At 51.3% G+C, this 22,501-nt stretch overlaps 7 protein-coding genes across 7 annotated transcripts; 4 read left to right on the top strand and 3 right to left on the bottom strand.

The window, feature by feature from the left end:
* Positions 1-193: 193 nt before the first annotated feature.
* Positions 194-576, top strand: PGRI_069120 (uncharacterized protein; the record flags this gene model as incomplete). The annotated part of the gene is made up of 2 exons (XM_040794626.1): positions 194-202; positions 280-576. The coding sequence occupies 2 exons, from the start codon at positions 194-196 to the stop codon at positions 574-576; spliced, it is 306 nt and encodes a 101-aa protein (XP_040648957.1).
* Positions 577-2,165: 1,589 nt separating this feature from the next.
* On the bottom strand, positions 2,166-6,298 carry PGRI_069110 (GAS2 domain protein; the record flags this gene model as incomplete). The annotated part of the gene is made up of 2 exons (XM_040794625.1): positions 2,166-3,620; positions 3,677-6,298. 2 exons carry the CDS (start codon positions 6,296-6,298, stop codon positions 2,166-2,168), a joined length of 4,077 nt encoding a protein of 1,358 aa, XP_040648956.1.
* Positions 6,299-7,144: 846 nt separating this feature from the next.
* Positions 7,145-8,686, top strand: hxkB (putative hexokinase; the record flags this gene model as incomplete). Its single annotated transcript, XM_040794624.1, has 3 exons — positions 7,145-7,318; positions 7,379-7,789; positions 7,838-8,686. The coding sequence occupies 3 exons, from the start codon at positions 7,145-7,147 to the stop codon at positions 8,684-8,686; spliced, it is 1,434 nt and encodes a 477-aa protein (XP_040648955.1).
* Positions 8,687-8,825: 139 nt separating this feature from the next.
* PGRI_069090 (checkpoint protein HUS1 family protein) lies at positions 8,826-9,989 on the top strand (the record flags this gene model as incomplete). The annotated part of the gene is made up of 3 exons (XM_040794623.1): positions 8,826-8,868; positions 8,914-9,032; positions 9,093-9,989. The coding sequence occupies 3 exons, from the start codon at positions 8,826-8,828 to the stop codon at positions 9,987-9,989; spliced, it is 1,059 nt and encodes a 352-aa protein (XP_040648954.1).
* A 768-nt stretch (positions 9,990-10,757) lies between these two features.
* sec16 (COPII coat assembly protein SEC16) lies at positions 10,758-16,709 on the bottom strand (the record flags this gene model as incomplete). The annotated part of the gene is made up of 2 exons (XM_040794622.1): positions 10,758-11,335; positions 11,393-16,709. The coding sequence occupies 2 exons, from the start codon at positions 16,707-16,709 to the stop codon at positions 10,758-10,760; spliced, it is 5,895 nt and encodes a 1,964-aa protein (XP_040648953.1).
* A 768-nt stretch (positions 16,710-17,477) lies between these two features.
* PGRI_069070 (aminophospholipid-translocating P4-type ATPase NEO1) lies at positions 17,478-21,260 on the top strand (the record flags this gene model as incomplete). Its single annotated transcript, XM_040794621.1, has 1 exon — positions 17,478-21,260. The coding sequence occupies one exon, from the start codon at positions 17,478-17,480 to the stop codon at positions 21,258-21,260; it is 3,783 nt and encodes a 1,260-aa protein (XP_040648952.1).
* Positions 21,261-21,617: 357 nt separating this feature from the next.
* On the bottom strand, positions 21,618-22,202 carry PGRI_069060 (alpha/beta fold hydrolase; the record flags this gene model as incomplete). The annotated part of the gene is made up of 1 exon (XM_040794620.1): positions 21,618-22,202. The coding sequence occupies one exon, from the start codon at positions 22,200-22,202 to the stop codon at positions 21,618-21,620; it is 585 nt and encodes a 194-aa protein (XP_040648951.1).
* Positions 22,203-22,501: the final 299 nt, after the last annotated feature.

Genomic DNA, 22,501 nt, shown 5'->3' with positions numbered 1-22,501 from the left:
ATTCCGGTTGGCGTTGAGGGTCATAGATTAGAACTCCTAGCTCTTTTGCCTTGAGTACGTCTCTTTTGGGTTATCTCTACCGTCGATTCTTCCTTCAGGGTGAATGCTCTGCCAGCCTCGGTCCTCGATGAACTCGCCCCTTATGTTGATCGCCTATGTTGTTCGTCTGTCTCCTTCATTAACCACCACATCGATGGCCACGGTTTGCAATCTGGCTGCCCGGTAAGTCTCAAGCCCCATTACCTATTTCTCTTGCTAATCCTGACACCTCTTATCCAGCTCATCACCCCCGCTACCTACCGTACCTTATTACAGAACCGCGTCTTGCTCCCTCGTATTGTTCCCTCCTATATTAGCGCCATTGAGAGACTAGCCGAGTCCGCTGCTGGTCAATACCGTAGCGAGGGGACTGAAGACAATTGTCATTTCTGGTACAGCGCTATTGCCTCTTTCCAACGTGATGTCACCCGAATGGCGTTCGATGCCACCTCCTCCAATGATATTGTGCGTCACGGAGAGATTTCGCGCGTTGTGGACCGTTTCCCTGTGGACATTCTTCCAGCGGAACCTCGTTAGGGTCCCTACTTTCTCCTTCTTCCGGTGCCTTCCTGTTACTTCCTTTCTTTGCTTTCTGACGAAGTCCCTACCTTGCTCCAGGAACCGTTTTGGATCAAGCTCCACCCTACCCCAAGCAACTGAATGATGTAGCTGAGATTATGAATCGTCATCTGTGGAGCCAAATCCCCGGAAGCCAACGCTGTCGAAGCGGCCGCCCAAGACCACGCATGGGTTCTGCGAGGACCAAGAGCCCATTCGAGAGGACACAGATCACATTGCGAAGATGAACAAGAACGCGCAAGCAGTTCCGTAGTCGCTATCATGTCAGAATATACCCTCCGAGATACCTTCGAAGAATATCTCCTTGATGGCATGAACTACACTATGAATCGTCTCTTCGCATCGAAGATTGGTACCGAAAATGTCGCGCCCGTTTCATCGACAACGATCCCACTTTGCCAGTTACAGGACCAGGAAATACCTATCCCTTCTATCGAAAACAGTATATCCTCAACTGATGGGGATATATCTATGATACTGAACAACCAGGATAAAATCGAATGTTTCCTATCAGATACTCGGGACAGCCATATATCCGTCCCGCTACTGCAGTTTGATACCTATGAGCACAATCAGCGAATAAAGAGGACCGACTGGATTCTCAGCTGGCAATTGTGTCCCGGGGTATCAAGGAATCCCTGCGCGCGAATCAAGCCTTTGACGAGTGCTGCCAGAGGTTACTCCGATATCCCCTGCACACCTCTCTCCTTTCCTTCGTTTCCTATGATAAAACACCTTTATCTAACAAGAACAGACGACAGACCAATGCCATTGTACAATTTCCATGAGCCCAGGAAAACGCAACGCCCACATTTATGTGGACCTTATTTCGGGCATGCCAATTGAGGAGATGAACGTTTTGGGAGAAAGAGTGATTCTGGAGAACAGGGGCCTAAACCCAACTTCTATCGACTACCTCCTACTTTAAGCGAGACTTTAGGTCCAACCCCGGAGGCCGAACTCGCTGCCAAGGAAACGCAGATGGGCAAGCTGCGGCAAGACAATGCCAAGATTGCTGGTGGCCTGCAGGCCACAAAGAAGCCCTGGCAAAGGCTGATCACGATTTGGAGGAAACCGAACGCGTGGTTCAGTATGTGCAGCAGAGAGCAGAGGGACGGTTACCTACGGGCCGGCAAGAGGCTGTCGAAGAAGCACATCGAGAAACACAGTTTACAAAGAATCCATATTACGGAGGGTGTAGAAGATATAATGCAATATGAAACTGTAAATGTAAATATCATTCTATCAACCAGATAGCTGTAGGGTATTGTTGAGCTCTAACACCACACCGAATCCCGCAAACACAAAACCAAGTGAGAACAGATTCGCCACGCTGATGCAAGTAGAAGAGATAAAAACCCGAGATATAAAAGGACGGTGTCAAAGATGTACTGCCAATGTCCATATGTCCAAGAGCCCGGGGCTCAGGATGCGAATAAAAATGACTGCGCCATGATGGGTACAGCGGGCAAATAGAAACATCGAAAAATATGGCTATCAAAAAAAAATATCAAAATGTATATGCGAGGGATCACATCTGTCGAAGTTCACGGCCTGCGAGATCCAAGACCTTTCAGTACGACCCGTCTGCTTGTGCCGATTGACCCGATATCGCCAATGCTGCGAACTTTGGGCAAGGAATGTCCAACCACGCTGCCGTCGCCAATACTAAATCGGTCATCGGCAACGTGGTCTGGCTGCATGCTCAGTGCGAATTGAGGTGGGTTATGAGAGCTAGAGCGGCGGGTCTTTTGGAGAATACCTGCAACCCAGGCTTCACCCTCTGGGCTCATGGATTCGTACCGAGCACGCGGTTTAGGACCAGCTAAGCCCAGCGGAGTGGAACGGGATTCGTTGGCCGTGGAGGCAGAAGCGGTGTTAATGGGGGAGTGGGCGTCTCCGACCGAATAGGTGGAAGACACCGAAAGACGTCTGCCGGTCGAGGAAGGGAGATGGGCGACAGCGGGTGGGGGTGAGGTGAAGGAGGGTATGTGGCCTGTAGTCACTGCTCTGGTGCCAATTGCATCAGACGCAGTTGAGCCTCGTCGTTTCTTGTGAACGGTAAGGGATGAAGGTGGCCGAGCACTGAGTACGGATGGTGGTCGGGAGGGGGTAGCCCGGCCGGAGGTAAGATATGTGGTAGCCGGGGTCAGCATAGTACCCGGAGAAGTGTAAGATGGCGAAGAACGTGATTTTATGCCCTGCACCTCCACACGGGGCGTTTCAGACACCTTACGGCGACCATGATGAATGACATACTCGCGAAGATATTCGCCGAGGTCAGCCCATCCACCGCCAACACGAACCATCACACGCTGCCCCTCTTCACCAACGGTGCGAACGAACAGTTTTGTTGGTGCAGATTGGCCCCCGTGGTGGAGGTGATAAAGTTTGACACAGCTATCCTCTGTCTTGAAGGCGTGAGAATGCCGTCTCCGACCAGCGGGCATCAGCATCATAGAAGGCGCTGGAGTGCTGCTGCGAGTTGGACCGGTGGGAGATTCAGATCCGTGCCGCATGCGTCGGTCCAAGGATGAGGATGATGAGGATGTGTCTACTTCGTGGTTGGAGTCCACCATATGGATGTGACCAGGCAACGAGTTGAGAATCGAGTTGATCTTTTCGTCCAGCTGGTCCCGCGGTTGCTTGTTGTGTTTGGTTGGCGAGGAAGGGCGGAATCCGAAATCGGTGCGCTCAGATTCATGCTCTTCTACATATGACAGCTCTTGTCTCTTCACACCCAGGCTTTCGAGACTTGGATGGGCAGTGAGTCGCTGCCGCAATCGAAGAGACTTGGGCTGAAGAAGGTGCTCCATGGCTCTTCGCGCGGAATTCATCCCAAATGTCTTTTTGTTTCGTTCCGCAATCTTTGCCATCTCGTTCTGAGATTTCAAGTCACTTGCAGACTTCCCCCGGGACAGTTGATGGTGGCGAGTAGGGAGACGTGGAACCGGTGGGATAGTTGCAGCAGAAGTATCCTGGAATGTGATTTTGGTTCTTGTCTATGATAATCAATTAAAAATGAGCATTTAACCAAATACACAATCGGTCCACATACCTTTGGGGGTTGGGGGAAGTCGGCAGATGTAACAGAGCGTGTCCTAGTCCTAGACGGGTTCACACTAGCTACACCTGGCGCCGACTCACTTCCCAGGCCCAAATCCAAGCGTTCGTTGATAAACCGCTCGAGGGGAAGGCTGACCGCGCGACTCTGCTGGAAAGAAATTCGCGGGTCAGGCTTCTGGTTTTCTAAGTGACGCAGACGATCCTCTCTCAGGGTATAAGCCCCATGGGAAGGAGGATGTATGGATTTAGGGTGGGATACTGTCCCAGCAGGCGTTCCATGAGAGGAAGCAGTGCGCGGCTCAAGTGCCTCGGGGCTAGATATGAGAGAAGAATGGTCTGAAAGCAAGGAGCCCACAGATCCAGTAGATGTCCGACGACGATGGGTGATTTTGTGCGTCGCTTTACCATCTTTGTCGAGTACCTTCCCTGACCGGGATTTGGACAGTTTAATAGGGCTCTGTAGCGGCTTGCGAACAGTTCGTTGGCAAGGCTCTGCTGTCCCTTCATTGGACGGCGGGTGAGACTTAACGGGCGTATGGTTTGAACCCGACTTAGGTGACGCCACAGCCATGGGTATTTGGGAAGCCCTACCAGACGTTCTTGATTTCGGTACTCGGATGTCTGACCTGCTCGGTGTGAACACCGGGGAGACAGTTGCTGCTACCGGAGTATCAAACTGATTCGGTTCACTCGGCCTGTTCGGCGACTTAGGATCTTGATCAACAGGGGAACTAATGGTTTTCGGCTCAGAAATGGGCTCAGTTGGGTTGGAGTGTGGAGTATGCGGCTTTTCCTCATCACCGGATTTGGTTTCTATTTCATCCGGCACCGTATCACGAGGTAAGTCTGAGAGACTATGAGAGGGATGGAGCTCTTTAGCGGCGGGTACGCCCACAGAAACGATTAGATCGGGATGCTGGTCTTCCATTTCAGGTGTAGCGGAATGCTGAAGCAAGGGGTCTTCAGCTAGAGCCTTGTTCTCGGACAATGGACTCGGTTTTGTCGAAGGTTGGCCGGGTGGTGACATAGCTACGTCGAGTTGTTGGAAGCCGGGCGGAGGAATGTTTTCCTTGTTTTCCAAGGTGCGATCAATCGCACAAGGCATATTTTCAGGGGTCGAAAAGAGCTGTCGACTGATCGCAGAAGCTGAAGGAAAGTCGGACTGTGTTGGCGTGTCTATGTCCTCTGCCACGGCCACAGGTGTGAGATCTTCTTGCTTCTCTTCGATTGGAGGCTTTGCCAGAGATATCGAGAGTTTTAGGTTTGGCGAAGAGTTCCCTTCAACACAGTCTGTAGGAAGCGGCGCTTCTTCAATAGGCAACGTCGATTGTTCAATAGATTGTGGGATGGTTGATCTCGCGTCATCGGACGAGAGGCCGCACTGGATTTCACGCTCGGGTTCGACGGCGGGCTCCTGGGGGGAATGGAGATCATCTGAAGGTTCCGATACAGCTGTATCAGGCGTTGGGTCCTGCCCTGCTTCCTTCGATGACTCTGCACGCTGGAGGTCGGCTGCACGCATCGCGGCCATTTCAGACTCGGCTTTTGACCGCAACCACTCATTGTGAACCTTGCATTTATCAGCCTCCACCACCCATGTAGCAAAGTCAGACTCAATGGCTTCTAAGTCATCAATCCATTGTTCGGGCAAAGAATCTGGACGACCCTCCAACGCGTCGAGGATTCGGTCCATTCGCCTCCCCACGGCCACAACTGCGGACTCAAGTTTGACATGCTCGGCAGCTAGGGATGCATCGGAGGATTCGCTCGAATCGGAGGCAGAAGAATGTGGGGTTTGTAAGGCGTGGAGGGAGGAGTCAAGGGCGGAGCGGGTCAAGCTGAGCTCTCTCAGCAGCCCAGGAATTTGGCGTAAAACATGAAGGCGAACTTCCCAAGTGGCAAGTAGGGCGTTCAGTCGCGATAGATATGGAAGAGCTCGCAGGATAGTTGCGGTAACGACAGCCGTAAAGTCACTCAGCTGTACATAGCTGAGCGGTGGAGGCACGGACACGCAGCTCGTGGCCGACGAGGGCCGAGACCTTGATGGAATGTGGGCATTCAAAACGTGCTCCTTCAATTCTTCCACGTTCAGATCATCCATTCCATCGCGGATTTCATCGGCTCTGCTCTCGTATCGCTCGACCACGCTGGCCAACAAGCTTCCATAGTAGCTTTCTTGGGTGTTGCTAGGGGAAGCCGAGAAGTCCGGGGTGGGATTGCCGCCAGAACTCGAGGTAGATGGAGGAATGAACCCCATACCAACCTTTGCGTCGCGTTGGTTTGGCCAGTCCCATGACAGAACCTCTTTATGCCACAGATTCAAGTTTTGGGCAGCTACTGCAGCGCGTATTCCTAGGGCGCGTTCCGAGGGCGATACCTGGGAGATGCTCCGCGAGAGGATATCATGGGCGGCTTGTTCGTTCGAAGGGACTGCATCGGTCGATGTGAGGGCTTGGAGGGTTGATTCGGGGGAGAGATTGCTAAGGAGAGGGTCGAGTTGTTGGTAGATGGAGCTTGGGATTCTTTCAAATGAGGCTGAACGCGAATTATTTCGTGTGTGGGAGGGGGAGAGGCGGATGGAAGGGCGATCCGGATTTATTCGACTGGTTGCCATGCCGAATAGATGTCCAGCCTAAGCTGGGGTTGTAAAAGTCACAGTGAGCCTCGACTGGCTCGAGGGTGGCATGTAAGTGACGGACGTCGGAACGAGGGCGGGAAAGAGGACTGTCGAGCCCGCATGCTGAGACGCGCGTCTTAAGAAGTGCAGAACTTGGCAAGCAATAAGCTCAAGCTAGAGATTGAAGAGAGAATAAAGAAATAGAAAAATAGAAAAATGATTGGAAATTGAGGAGAGGTCAGAAAGGTACAAAGGTGAGAGAAGAAGCGAGGGAGTGCGGAGAGAGAGAGCGAATTGGGTACTAATGAGCGAGGGGAGAAAGACCTGCTTTCTGATCAGATTGTGAAAAAGGCAAAAATCAAAAGAATCAAAACAATCGGAAGATTTTCTGATTATTTTTGAATTGGAAGTGGATATCCAGGGGAGAAAGGTGCTAAAGGTCTTTTAGTGGAGTTGCCGAACGAACCATTGAAGATTGAAGATCCGCCTTTAATATGGGGGAAATTACTATTTCATGATTATTATTTTATATTATTTTACCATCTTGCATATCAAAGGGCTGAAAAAAAAGCAATTCTTTAAGGCTCTAAAAGAATAGTTATATATAAAAAAATAAGGCTATTTGAAAATAGTCTCTATAGACGCAAGGGGAATATGAATATTCAATTATTTCCTATCTCCCATGATATCAGATATGGATACAGGAAAATCAAAATAAATTACCCTATTTAATCAATTTCTATCACTATGTGATCACCATGGCGTTCTCGGAACTAATGCCGTACAATATCAAGATCCAGATCTACAGAACTACAGAAGTATCTTCTCTACCAACATCATATCATGCAAGGGTTTCGCTATCGCCCAGAACTTTTAGAAGGTGTTCCTGAAGAGCTCACCTACACGCTCAAGCAATATGAAGACTGGTTCTTGCTCGAGCCTCCAAAATTGAAAATGATCTCCGATCACTTTGCTCAGGAGCTGGAGAAAGGTCTGACCGTTGAGGGTGGGTCTATTGTCAGTACTAGCCCGGGATGGATATCGAGTAGAACTGACTGAAATATTGACGTGATGAAGCCCATGAACGTCACATGGATCATGAGATACCCAACAGGACAGGAGAAAGGACGCATTCTCACAGTTGACCTGGGAGGAACCAATATCCGTGTATGTGACGTCTGTCTTTCCATAGGAAGGCAAGACTTCGAGCAACGTCAACGGAAATACAAGCTCCCGGAAGAAGTCAAGACAAGCACAAAAGAAGTTCTGTGGGGGTTTATTGCGGACCGAATCGAATCGTTCCTCAAGGAAAATCACATTGAAGCCAGTGCTTCAAAGCCACTACCGCTGGCGTTCACATTTTCATTCCCGGTGGAGCAAAAATCTATCCGCAGTGGCATTCTGCAGCGCTGGACCAAAAACTTTAATGTTCCCGATGTGGTAGGGCATGATGTAGTACCTCAGCTGGAAGAGGAACTTGCAAAGAGGGTAAGCTCACGTTGAAGACCAACTCTGAGTCGGAGCTGATCAATCTAGAACGTCCCAGTGAGACTAGTCGCCCTCATCAACGACACAGCGGGGACCCTTGTCGCATCACATTACCGGGATCCGCAGGTTAAGATAGGTAGCATTTTCAGTACTGGTTGCAATGCAGCGTACATGGAAGAATGCCGGTTGATCCCCAAGTTACGTGGCTCAGGACTACCGGAAGATGCAACTGTAATCATCAATACCGAGTATGGTGCCTTTGATAACGAGCGCAAGGTGCTGCCTTTGACTCCATTTGACCGCCAACTCGACGCGGAGTCCGCCCATCCAGGCACGCAAATTTATGAGAAAATGGTGGCTGGCCTATACATAGGAGAGATGCTGCGCTTGGTGATGTTGGCAATGCACGAGAAAGGTATACTCTTCAAGGGCCAAGATGTATCGCGTCTTCGGACCGCCAACTCATTAGAGACATCGTTTTTATCTAGTGTCGAGATGGACATTTCAGCCGGTCTAGCCGATATGAAAGGGGTGTTCAAGGAAAGACTCAATCTGGACCTCTCGATGGACGAGTTGAAGGCGTGTCGTCATCTTATCGGCCTTATCGCGATGCGAGCGGCGCGTCTCTACGCGTGTGGAATTGCGGCCATCTGCAAGAAGAAAGGGATCCGTCAGTGCCACGTTGGGATCGATGGCTCAGTGTTCAGTAAATACAGTATGTTGAAGGGACGAGCAGTCCAGGGTCTTCGTGATATTTTTGATTGGGATCCAGAGAGACTGGATTTGATTGCTCTAAACTCGGCTGAGGATGGCTCTGGAGTAGGAGCAGCGTTGGTTGCGAGTTTGTCTCTTGGCCCGGATGAACTCCCAGATTGTAACACAGACGAATATATGTAAAAGTGAATGCCATCGAGTTCGAAAGATTTGAGAAGAGAGTTGTAGATGTGAAATCGTCATCTCCGCCATTGATGATAGCGATAAGCACTTTAGGAGCCCTGGAGGTTCCAAGATCCTTATCCCTCCATCAACTCGCACAATGCGGTTCCGAACACAATTAAAAGACAGCAGGACCTTCTCTAGTAAGTCTAAATATTTAGATAAAGGATCCAAGCTAACTGGATTAGAGCTCACGGCATCACTGTCCTCGCTGGGCAAGGTATGTTGGATGCGCCTGGAGTACGAGGTGGTCCGCTTTACCATCATACCCGACCAAGGCACACAAGTGTGGGCATCAATACCAGTCGTACGCATAATGATAATAAAACCAATTAATAATCTGATCTACATATTGACCATCTACCAGGGAACTATTTTCGATGAGACGACCTACGAGCTAGAATCCAATTCCGACGCAATCAACATCGAAGTCAACATCAGCGTCCTAAACCGAGCTCTACGATCCGCCTGGGGCTCAACACATACACAGCTCCGCCTAACTAAAAAAGACAGAACCCCCCTCTTGGCATTAACAGTCCTCTCATCAGAATGGACAGACGGAAACATGGCCTTGGCCACCAACAATGACGCAGATCGCTCTGGCGAGCCGAACCCAGCAGCTCTAGCCGACACAACAGGCGATCGAGGGCCACGAGAGCGCCAGACATGGATCACGCAAGAAGTCCCCATCAAGATCCTCCACGAGTCAGCAGTCGAAGGCCTGCACGAGCCCCACTGCCCAGACCCGGAAGTACACATCGTTCTACCCAATCTAGCGCAGTTGAAGAGTATCTCCGATCGCTTTACCAAACTCGCATCTACAGATAGCAAAAGCCGACAGCCGGGCGTGATGGCGCCCGATGCGCCGGGGATGCATTCTGTTTCTTTCAGCACGGCGGGCGCTGCGACGGCACTGTCCACCAATTCATCTCCTAAGCTTGAATTATCTGCTAATATGCATGGCTCGCTACGACTTGCTATTTCTACGGATGAGTTGCGCATCGCGAGTGTCTGGTCTGATCTTGTGAACCCGCCTTTGGATCCTGCGCAGATGAGTCAGGAGCAGATGAGCCAGCTTCCCAGTGAGCTTAATCGGAAGCGGGAGGCGAGTGAGGGATCCGAGTCTGGCTGGGCTAAGGTGCGGATTGATGGAAAGGATTGGAGTCGCGTTCTCAGTATTGGAAGACTCAGTCCTAAGGTTGTTGCCTGTAAGCCTTTTTTTATCATGATACTTGGGATTGCTGCTTGCTGGTGCAAATACTGACTCGATTTTCCATTCGTTATGGACAGGCTTCGTCAATGAAATGGCACTGGTTCTTTACGTTTATCTGCCAAGTAGTGGGGAGGGAGAGGAATCTTGTTTAACGGTATTGCCCCAACAATGCATCCCTCGAACAACCGAGCGTACTAATAGTCACGTTTCAGTATTATATCAATTCATTCACCACATGATAATGTGGTAAAATATAAGCTACGATGTGCATATTCCAAAGTTTCAGGCGTTCAAAGGTCGGAATGAATTATTAAAAATCGTTATTAAGACAGGTGCATGTCAGAAGCCATGCAAGAAAAAGCCTCCAGTTCCGAAAATTCCAGCAAGCAATAAAATGCTAGGCGAGTATAGAGTAACAAGGCGAGGAGGGTGGTATACACAATGCCAGGAGTACGAGCCCTTCAACTCCATGGATGAGGCCGCGCCAAAGAACAGCAAAATTCAAGCTATGTGCAAAAGCAAGGCTTCGAATGACGTTCAGTGAGCGATAATGCAGAGAGATGGCGTGTCTGCCGGGGCAAGAAACAAGACACATGCAGTATGCTGGTCCAAAGACAAATCAGGTAGTAAAACCTGAGCAGCGGGTTATATTATTCAAGGGTAGGGGACGCAATTCATCAAGGAAATCATGCGATAACAAATAAAAGGCATAACAATGAAACAAAGATAATGGAACAAAAGAAAAGGACATTACAGCAGTTAGCAAGTCGGGAGACTGGTAAGCACTATATCATCGACCATCGAAATGAAGTCAGATGATCATTGGGCCATCACGTCAACGTAACGGCCCTTCTTCTTGCCGCGAACCGTGTTTCCCTTGCGCGCCTGAGGCGCACCGATCAAATCGTCGATTGAGCTAGCATGAGTCAAGGACGAAGACGGCCGTGGCGGACCGCTGGAACTACCAGGCGGTGTTGGCATAGCCGCTCCCGTAGAAACAGACCGAGGGAGAGGCTGAGGCGCGAGACCAGAGAGGCCAGGGCTGGATGATAAGAAAGGTGGGGCGGCAGCGGTTGAGGAAGATTGAGGCCTGCTGCCAGAGACCGGCATTGGGGGCATCGGAGGCGCACCGTTCGGTGGCATGCTACCCGAGCTCGCAGTCCGACTAGGGGGAGCGGATCCTCGGGGCGGAGGCGGGGTGGCACGGACAGGGGCACTGCTACCGGGGTCCTTCTTGTTGACCCATTTCTTTAAATCCTTGTCGTAGTAAAACGAGCTCTCTTCGCCAAGTTTGGCTCTGATAGGACCGCCACCCGAGTTGTTTTCCTCTTTCTTCGCTCCACCGAACCAACCACCAAACCAGCCCTTCTTGCCAGATTGTTGGGCACCCTTCTTAGCTGTAGCAGAAGTCAGATTAGCAAGTGAGATAAGCAACGGGAGTTCTTGATACATACCATCTTCCTCGGCAGCTTTCGCGAACGCTTCATTTGCTATGCGATCGTTCTCCGCCTTTTGGATAGCCGCTGCCCGGGCAGCCAGATCGTCATCATCATCATCCATGATTGACTTCTTCTTTGTCTGCTCTGCGGTAGGTGGCATATCCTCGTCCTCGGCGGCATATCCCATGTCTACACCAGCCGCGACCGGCTCGTAAGAAGCCGGTTCGTAAGAGGAGCTGGCAACGGGAGGTGCGTAGGGTGACTCTGAGTCTGATATACCAACCGGCATACCAGGAGGGCCTTGGTAGTAAGGGGATTCGCTGGCTGTGGCGGCCTGTCCTGGAGGCTGGTAAAAGAGGCCATTCACCACGGGCTGTGCAGCCGGAGGAGCTTCAGCAGGTGATAGAGCTTCTTTTACTGGAGCAAGAGGGACGTAAGAGGACTGGGGTGGTGTTGGTTGATACCCACCTGCGTTTGGTGACCCATAGATTGGGCCTCCATACGACATCTGTTGATCAATTGAGGGTGAGAGTTCTTGTGAACTACGACGCTGTCCAACGGGCGGGAAGTACGAAGCAGATCTCTGAGAGTCCATTGAAGATCGGCCCTTGAACTGTTCAGGCGAGCCATTGGGCGCATATTGGCTCGATGGGTGATATCTGGACGGGCCATTAATAGCAATAGGCTGTACTCCGGCTGCTGTCCCAGGATAAGAACCGTATATATCAGACACAGAAGGTGAGCGGCTAATTGTTGGGGTCCCAGCCACGTTTGCAAAAGGTCCAAATTCCGCTTGCTCACCACCTTTACCGGAGCCAGTCGATGCAGCATCACTATCATCACCTGCCACGAAGCTATTGAAACGAGCCCACATAGACCCAGAGACCTTCTCCATGCTTGGTCTCGATATCCAAGAGCCACTATCGCTGGTTGTTTGGCGCAGACGTGCACATAGCTCTTCAACTTCCGCAAAGAGGTGTTGGTGATAGTACGGCGAAGGACGAGTGGTTGCTTTCAATGCCGATGCCACTGCGTCACAATAGGCTTGCGCTTCCGAATTGCGACCCTGGTCTACGAGGCACCTGGCATTCAGAATCTTAAAGCCCAACAGGTGTGGCAGATGGGCGGCTGAGGAGTTGCCGAGCACAGATGTAGCATACTCGTACGCCTCAGTGAGCAGGATAGCATCTTCATCCATCAAGGAAGAAGGGCAGCGCTGATGGTCGGCACCAAGGAGAACAATATTGGCCTGTGGATCATCTGGGCCACCGAAAACAGCAGCATGTGAGAAGATGTAACAAACGTGAGCTGCTTCTGTCCGTCCATAAGAAGTAAGCAGGCGGCCAAGGGCAAGCAGTGCCTGGTGATCCTCAGAACTTCGATTACTCAAGACCAGCCCTAGGGTATCCTTCCACTTATCTAAACCCTCGAGGGCATTCTTAGTGGAGCCCTGACCATCGGCCTTGCTGATCAACTGCAGACCTGCTCGAGCAGACGGGGGCACGAGTTCGTCGATACTTTCTTCGATATTACCAGCGAAGATTTCGTAGAGGGCTGCAAGTGACTCAGTGTTTGCGGCTTTGGATCTGACCTCGCGGCGGACAAACTCCTGCGTGACCTGCTTCGAAATCGACTTGTCCATGGTGGATGAAAGGATCATTGCATGTCCCCAAAGACGTCGGTCGACAGCACTCCATACGGCCTTCTCCCGATCACCACGGATCAAGTGCAAGCGAAGCTCTTCCAGCCACTTTGCATCAACAGCATCAGGTTGCGAAGGCATTTCCGAAGGGGTAAGCCCTCCCGCGGCAGTTAAGGTGCTGGTGTATGATCCGTCTGCGTCGGGGTCGGGTAGGTTGGGGAAGATGATCTGGCGGAAAGACTTCTGAATTTCTGGAGAACTCTCCAGATTACCGTCATTCTCCACCAGAAGTTTGACGACCTTCCAGAGAATGGCTTTTTCCTCCTGGCGCTTGTGCGTATCGGGCTGAACTTGTTCGTAACTTGGAAGGTCGGAATGCTCGAAAGCTGCAATCTTGCTAGAAAGCCAAGCAATCAAATCCTTCTTTTTCGACTTTGCTTTGAGTGGCCCAGGGTGCTGGACAATGTTATCAGCGGAGGGCAGCCATGTACTAAGCTGTGATATTTTCGGTTCACCAAGAGTGGGTTGAATCATTGGCGCCACTTGACCAACAGAGTAGCGAGGAATGTGCTTAGGGAAGCAAGATACAATGGCTCCACCGAACCCGAATTTGAAGATTGGAGCACCTTTCCATCGCTCTAGAGGATCATGCTCCAGTCCATCATTGGGGGCGATAAATTCCAGGTGCTGCGTCGGAGCCCGGGTCTGAGAAGGAGCACAAATAGGAGCATACGGATTCACACTTTTAGTCGGTGAACCTGAAACTTGAACCGAAGCCGGCCGTTGGAGGGTATCAAAGTTCTGGCCGTAGGAACTTGGGCTTGCCAAGTCCCGGGAAGGTGACTGGGTTTGGGACCTGCGAAGAGGGCCCATCTGGATATCACTAGGTGGTGGAGACGTGTATACATTCGTCGTGGGAGCAGGAGGAGCGGATTCCGGAGCCGGTGCGAGACGCTGGGCGAATTCATTGAGATATTCCTGAGGGGCATAGCGACTCTGAGGCGGAGACGACTGCGCAGGTGATCCCGCACTGTCTCTCCGCGGTATGCTGGCAGGACCATTAAGGTATTGCGGAGCGCCAGGTGGCATTTGTCCGAAGCCAGCTCCTTGCCCGCGCGGCGGAGAAAGATTGATCGCAGGCTCGAGAGATGGCGGTTTGTGTGATTGATCAGGTTGGTAAGAAACCTTTTCATGATGTGCAAGCGGACTTGATGTCCGTGGCTGGAAAGGCAAATTTTGGCCAGGAACATTAAGCGGCTGTGAGGCATAACGATTGCGGCCCGCAGAGGTGGGAGGGGGCGCAGGAGAATATCTCGGCAACGAAGGTGGCTTTGAGGGAGCTTGCAAACCAGGAGGCTGAGGAGAGTACCTTGCTATGGCAGGAGGTCCGGCCGGAGCACTAGATGCTAGGCTAGCATACGGATCTAGCTGCTCAGGTGGCTGAAGTGTGGATTGGATTGGGAGGGCGATAGGCTGTGTGGCCGGTGGTGCAGCAGCAGCATATTGAACCTGGGGGGGAGGAGGAAGTGACGACCCGGCCAACGTAGGCGCCGCCTGCGGATTAGGGGTGTACCGACCTGAGCTAGCAGGCCTAGACCGCGGTGGCGCCAGAGGAAGTTCCTCATAGAAATTCTTGGGCGCAGGGGGGGCAGCAGCAGCTAATGGGGCCGCTGTCGGAGGTGCGAAGCCAGCCGCAGCAGGAATCAGTACGCCAGATGCACCTGGGGGAGGAGGTGGAGGCATACTAGTCACTGCTGGAGGAATAGGCTTCTGGGCAACGACTGGTTTTCGGGGCCGGATATCTTCTGGAAGGTCGTAAGGTGATTTGTAACCCTCTTTCGGCCGCTCAGCAAAGCTCTCTCCCCTAACTGCCACGGGGTTCTGCGGCGCCTGCGAGAAGTATGATGACATCGCACCGGTGACTGGCGGCGCAGTGCCTGGGAGAGGAACACCCTGCAGTAGATCACCGGTGGACGGTTGATGGGGTGTGTATATACTTGGAACAGGTCTTGGCTGAGAAAAGGCCTGGGGGGTCTGGAACGGACCATTCAAACCAGCCGACGGACCATAATTGGTGGGTTGAACAGGGGGTTGATTAATGTGGCCCTGTGTAGAGACAGGCTCGGCGGCTTCAGTCTCAAGCAGTATATCGTCATCGTCTAATTCTGCCTCCCAACGGGCCGCCAAATCATCATCCGGTGAATCTCCTAGCTCAGCTTCCCACCGTGCCGCTAGCTCTTCCTCTGAGGGATCGGCTGTTGCCTGGGGCTCCAACGACGCAGCCTTCAAAGCATCATTGAACTGCGCCGCAGCCGAAGTGTCGCTAGCTGGGGAGTCAAGAGCAAACCCAACCGATTCCAAAACCTGAGACGTGCTCTTTCGGGCGAGATGAGCAGGGGGTTGCTCCTCGGCCTCTTCCTTTGAGGTGGAGGCGAAAAAATCCTCACCGTCATTCTGAGCCTCGAGCTTTGGGGGCGAGCTGAAGAAGTCATCTGCGTCGTTTTCATCATTGGAAAAAACGTTGTCGATCGATTCTCCTCCATCCAGGGGGCGCTGGGGCGAAGCCGGTGTAGATTCATCTAACAGTGGGACCCCTTCCTCAAACCTGGACTCAGCTTCCGCAAATATAGGCTTTGTCTGGGTGTTTAGTTGGTTAAAGAAGTTGTCCTCATCAGAACCAACTTCCCCTTTCGGTTCATTTGCCCAGACAGGTTCATGCTTAGTGGGTGTATCCACGACGGTTGCGGGTGGATCTTGGTGGCCGTCGTTGGTCGCACCCGTAAATGCCCTTTCCTCTGGCGATGGACGTACACCTTCAACAACCTTTGGTGCGTCGCTATCCTGGATTTGGGTAGAGGTTGTAGCAAGCTCTGGGATAGTATGGGAAGGTTCTCTATCGGGCGTAGCCTCTCCGGTGGGGGGTAGAGTATTGCCAAGGTCCTTCTCAAAGCTGGCCCAGAGACCCTCCGAGTCAGCATCCTCGTCTGTTCGTGCGAACAGTTCCTCGGTGGGGGTGGACTGAGTGGCATTCTCGTGTTTGAAAGTGTCCAGCGTAGGTTCGGCTGCTGTCGGTTGTCCTTTTGTTGAAAGTGTAGTCTCTTCCGCAAAAGTCGCCTCCGGGGTGGTTCTTTGTTCCGATGTGATAGTGGGAGCTCCGGTATGAGATGTTCCGGTTTGAACAGAGTGTGGCTGGTCTATAGTGGCTGGGAGGCTATTACCACCCTCTATATCGGATTGGATTGGAGGTGATTCGGTCTGAACTGCCGGCGCGGGCTGCGCTGGCTGAGTTTCTGGCAGAGTCGTGTTTAGGGCGGGATCTGCAGTCACAATAGATGGCTCGATAGATCTCTGAATTGCTTCACTCGTCTCTTCGGGAATAGGACTGGTCTTATCAACGGAATCGGTATCTGGGCAGACGGCCTGGTCGACTGCTGGTGATGCATTGTTCACTAGCACGTCCAAGCTTGCGTGTTGAGGCTGAATCGCGTCTACCTCATCGGAGATATCCCATGCAGAAAAATCCTCACTCTGTGGAGATATGACATCGGCAAGGTCCTTTGGCTCATGCGCCGCATTAGGCTGAGACAATCCACCCTCGATCGAGCTCATAGTAATAGGAGTATTATTTTTCTCGGGCCGTAATGCCGGATTCCACGACTCCGAGTCATTGTCGGTCGCTTGGTGCGCCATATGTGCAAAGTTGTTCTCGATTGCCAGCCTGACCGTCGATGTGGCACGCAGTCCGGAGGGGCCAACCTGACACGTCTCCAATGACGCCTCAGGTGATCAACAATCGTAAAGAAAAACGGGGGGTCGAAGGTGTTAACTTAAGAATCCATTAAACGATGTAGATATAAAACAAAGCAAAAACTCAAAGAAATAAACTGATCATGAACGCATCAGCTGATGGTGAAAAAAACCAAGCAGTCGGATTATCCTGAACACTGCGACAGCGAAGGGCGATCTCAGCCTATCCCCGGAGCCCCGGCCAAATGAAGTCGCTGAGTCATCGGGATGCGTCCCGAATAGGAAAAATACAAACCCGTGATTCGGATTAACTGATAGTCCGACCTCCTTATGCCTATGTACATAAGCAACCTTAAAAGTGCAGTATTACGTCAACTGGTTATGCACTCATGTGAATTGCGTGTCCCGATAGGCAATCATCGATCAACCTTGAAAGAGACTCAAGAGACTCTGTTTTACACTATTTCCGGATTTTTATGATTGTTGCGTTGACTGAATTTGACACAAAGAAGCTTTTTGTTCCCTTTTTCGAACCCTAGCAGCATCCCTCCACTGTTTCAGCACCATGCTGCATATGCGTTTTGATCAATACCACCGCACATGACAACATATACTTGAGATGAACCTTCCTTTGATGCAAGGCCCAAAAGCACAACCTTGCATACAGCCAGCGCAGTCGATTTGACTTGAATCATCCCAGCTTTTTCAAGAATGCCTTCCTCATCCGACTACCTACACCCCCTAGACCATTCCGATGCGCCTGACACCTTCTCGGACTCGGACGATGACTTGGATCTAGAAGAGCTAGACCCCAGCACGACATCGCCTCAACAGCATCATGAGTCTCGGGACTATACTGGCCGCAAAAGAAGCTATGGACCGGGTATCGCGCTGCGCAACTTGCGTGTTGGAGCAGCAAGTCGGTGGAGACGCAGTGCGTCTGGACACGAAGACTTGGAGGATGATACCGATGCGCTTTTAGATAACGGAGAGGAACAAGGATTGCGGGACTCACATGCAAGCTCCCGCAATCTAGAAGACGACGATGCACCTCTCCTCGACCGCAGAGCCTCGACTCGCGATTTCAACGATGAACCTACCAAGAAAGGCAGCCGATTCCGCTTCCCAATATTCAAAACTCCCGCGTTTCTGCAAGACGCATCAATCCGATTTGGATCAAGTGACAATGAATCCGAGAACCAACCTCCCCGTGAAGTACTTGTCGGGCAGTACCAGGCTGCTAAGTATCCGGCTAATGTGGTCTCGAACGCGAAGTACACACCATGGAGCTTTCTACCGAGAACCCTTTACAACGAATTTTCCTTCTTTTTCAACATCTACTTCTTGCTTGTGGCTTTATCACAGGTCATCCCGGTGCTGCGGATTGGTTATATGTCATCCTACATTGCGCCATTGGCCTTCGTGGTTTCAATATCATTGGGTAAAGAGGCACTTGACGATATTGGTCGCCGGCGACGAGACGCCGAAGCCAATGCGGAAGAATACTGCGTTCTGGCACTAGGAAGATCCAACGCGATGGAGGTCACAAAAAAATCGCGAGACCTGAAAGTTGGTGATGTGCTAAAAGTCCGCAAGAACCAACGCCTTCCCGCCGATGTGGTAATTCTGAAGAGTATTTCGAATGACTCTGCCAGCCCTCGTCAATCATTGACGGAAGAACCTGTCACTGAGGCGTCTTCCGATTTGCTCGAACCAGGCGAGGGATCAACCGAGCCGACAGCCAACACCGCATCGAAGGGTGGTGAAGGTGTTGACAATTCATCTGTGGGCGATACTTTCATACGGACTGATCAATTGGACGGCGAGACTGACTGGAAGCTGCGTTTGCCTTCCATGCTGTCTCAGTCGCTCCCTCTGAGCGATTTAGGTCGACTACAGATCACAGCTAGCGCTCCTGATAAGAGAGTCAATGAATTTGTTGGGACTATTGGGCTGGGACCACCCACTGGATTCTATGATGCTCATGTTGACAAATCATCTGGGCCTCCACACAACGAAGGAACGCATGGGCCTGCTGAAAGTCAGTCAGCTCCCTTGACAATCGACAATACCGCCTGGGCCAACACTGTTCTTGCGTCTAATACCATCACCTACGCTGTCATCATCTATACAGGGTCGCAAACCCGGGCTTCGCTTTCGACTTCCGCTTCCCGGTCGAAGATCGGCCTCTTAGAACTCGAAATCAACAACCTTACCAAAATTCTCTGCGCTCTCACACTTACTCTCTCGATCATCCTTGTCGGATTGCAAAGATTCCAACCGACAAACGACAAGGAATGGTACGTTGCGATCATGATCTATCTCATTCTCTTCTCCACAATTATTCCCATGAGCCTTCGGGTCAATCTGGACATGGCCAAGTCGGTATATGGGCGGTTCATCGAACGGGACAAAGACATTCCAGGAACCGTCGTCCGCACCAGTACAATTCCAGAAGACCTAGGAAGGATCGAATATCTACTTTCAGATAAGACGGGAACGTTAACCCAGAATGAGATGGAGCTGAAAAAGATACACGTTGGTACTGTATCATATGCCAATGAAGCAATGGATGAAGTTGCCTCATTTATTCGTCAAGCTTTTGCTCTTTCGGGTAGTACCTTGATCACTCCTTCGACTGTCTTTGGAACTCAGGCCGGCCATGCCACAGCGCCGCGGACAAGAAGAGAGATTGGTTCCCGCGTCCGGGACATCATCTTAGCACTTGCTCTCTGCCATAACGTCACACCGACCACAGAGGAGGAGGAGGACGGCCGGAAGGTGACGAGCTATCAAGCGTCGTCCCCTGATGAAATCGCCATTATTCGATATACCGAAGAAGTCGGGTTAAAGCTAGCATACCGAGACAGAAAAAGTATCGTCCTAGAATCCACCGACTCGAAGCAGGCTGTGGTCCGGGCTCGAATTCTCGACATCTTCCCGTTCACATCTGACTCCAAGCGAATGGGGATTATCATTCAATTCGAACACGATGAAAACAACTCTGAATCCGGCCAAGACAATAGCGAAATTTGGTTCTATCAGAAGGGCGCAGATACTGTAATGACCACTATTGTTCAAGCGAATGACTGGCTGGACGAAGAGACTACGAACATGGCTCGTGAAGGATTGCGAACTCTCGTTGTTGGGCGCAAACGAATCTCCGCAGAGCAATACGAAGCCTTCTCTACTAAATACAAGCAAGCATCGCTATCTTTCCAAGGGCGGGATGCGGGCATGGCGAAGGTTGTCAGCGAATACCTCGAACAAGATTTAGAGCTGTCCGGTGTGACTGGAGTGGAAGATCGGCTGCAGCGCGACGTGAAATCCTCTCTGGAGCTGCTACGCAATGCCGGTGTTAAGATCTGGATGCTGACGGGCGACAAAGTGGAGACAGCGCGTTGTGTCGCTATTTCTGCTAAATTGGTCTCCCGGGGCCAGTACATTCACACAGTCACGAAAGTCACAAACAAGTCGACTGCCCAAGAAGCTCTTGACTTCTTGCGCAACAAGACTGATTGCTGCCTGCTGATTGATGGCGAGTCCTTGAACCTCATGCTCAGCCAATTCAAAACAGCTTTCATCTCTGTCGCGGTGCTACTCCCCGCCGTGATCGCATGCCGATGCTCCCCTACGCAGAAAGCTGAGATTGCGGAGCTCATTCGCCAACATACCAAGAAACGTGTGTGTTGCATTGGAGATGGTGGCAACGATGTCTCGATGATTCAAGCAGCCGATGTCGGGATTGGTATTGTGGGCAAGGAAGGCCGCCAGGCCTCCCTGGCCGCTGATTTCAGTATCACGCAGTTCCACCATATCACCAAGCTTCTAGTCTGGCACGGCCGCAACTCATACAAGCGGTCTGCTAAACTAGCACAGTTCATCATGCACCGTGGGTTAATCATCAGTGTTTGCCAGACGATGTACAGCATCGCCAGCCACTTCGATCCTAAGGGCTTGTTCATCAACTGGCTCATGGTCGGCTACGCGACCGTCTACACCAACGCACCCGTTTTTTCTCTCGCCTTTGATCGGGATGTGGACGAGCATCTAGCCAATCTCTACCCAGAGCTCTACAAAGAGCTCAAGACAGGGAAGAGTTTAAGCTACCGCTCGTTCTTTGGCTGGGTTCTCATTTCTGTCTACCAGGGTGCAGTGATCCAGGGTCTTTCTCAGATATTGTTGGATACTATCACAGGGCCGCGCCTAATTAGTCTTTCCTTCACGGCTCTCGTACTCAATGAGCTTGGCATGGTCGCCACTGCAATTACAACCTGGCACCCGGTCATGATCGTCTGTCTGATTGGTACGCTGCTTGTATACGCAGGCAGTGTTCCTTTCCTAGGCGAGTACTTTGACCTACGTTTCGTGATCACCCTGGACTGGCTGTGGCGCGTGTTTGCTGTGCTAGCTGTATCTCTGGTTCCAGTCTGGGCTGGCAAGATGATCAAACAGTCGTGGCACCCGCCAAGTTACCGAAAAGTCCGTGGATAAATCTGGTGCTTGTCATGATTCCGGTGTATCATAGTTATTCTCTTGGTTAGATTTTTTTATCTCTCTCTTCTTTCATTGCCCTGGCTACCGATCGAGTATCATGTGGCTCTTTATATATTGATCTTGAGCATTTTGCCGCGTTGCGCCCATCTAGATTTGGGCTACTACCGAGGCCTACCATCCAATGTTGATCATCTGGGCAGTACTTGGTAACAAGTTCATTGATTTCCGTTGATACCCGCGTTTGTACAGCGAGTAGTATTTGAAGGTTCGTCCACTTATTCTTTCTAAAATATAAGACAGTTAGATGCTACATAGTTGGTATATATGTCGACATCTATACCTAGTGGGTACTAGCTATAATGCATTCCAGAAATTCTCGATGAGGCAAGCAACATCTAGCGCCTTCTCTCTTACCACACCATGTCCGACCTGCGGAATAATAGAAACATTCTGCATCCCAACCGTAGCTAAATCCTGCACACTACACAAATCATCCAACTCTCCCAGAATACACAGATTCGGGATTCCCTTCTTCGCCGCCACAGCAAACTCTGCATCTCGATCAAACACACCCCCATCCCGAACAATCCCCACCACGCTGGCTACATGGCCGCGATGCTCTCTAACCTCCCAATCCCGCACTGCCTCCGCAACAACTTCCCCCCTCTCAACTCTTTCCTTCCAATCCACAGGAACAACCAATTTACCTCCCTCCAGCCACTCAAACACCCAGTCCCGCGCCTGCTCCTCCAATCCCTCCCCACCCGCCATATACCTCCTCTGCAATTCTCCCAACTGCGCCGCATGAACCAACCCCGCCGGTGCAACTAGCACTATCGATGTAACACGCTCGCTGTGCCGAGCCGTGAACGACACTGTCGTCGACCCTCCAAACGAGTACCCCACAAAATGCGCATCAGGCCATCCCAGCCGGTCCATTAATGCTAGAAGCAACTCATGGAATAATTCAGGTGTATGCGCTAGAATAGGGGTATCGCTTAGCCCGTGGCCCCATAAATCAAGTAGTACGCAGTGTGCAGATGGGAAGCGCGCTGATAGAGACGTGGCTAATGGCTGGAGGCCGATTGCCGACGTCTGAACGCCGTGTACGAATAGTACACGTGAGACTTGGTTCCCTGATTCTGGAGCTGAAGCTGAGACTGGCGGTAGAGAGTAATATGCTGCTTGCCCGTTTGGAGTCTCTAGGTATGATGCCTTTGGTAGGAGATTGCCAAATG

Source organism: Penicillium griseofulvum (assembly GCF_001561935.1).
Source record: "Penicillium griseofulvum strain PG3 chromosome Unknown contig_92, whole genome shotgun sequence".
NCBI classification, from domain to species: domain Eukaryota; kingdom Fungi; phylum Ascomycota; class Eurotiomycetes; order Eurotiales; family Aspergillaceae; genus Penicillium; species Penicillium griseofulvum.
Note: the sequence above shows the minus strand (reverse complement) of the source record. Positions and strands in the feature narration are given on the sequence as shown.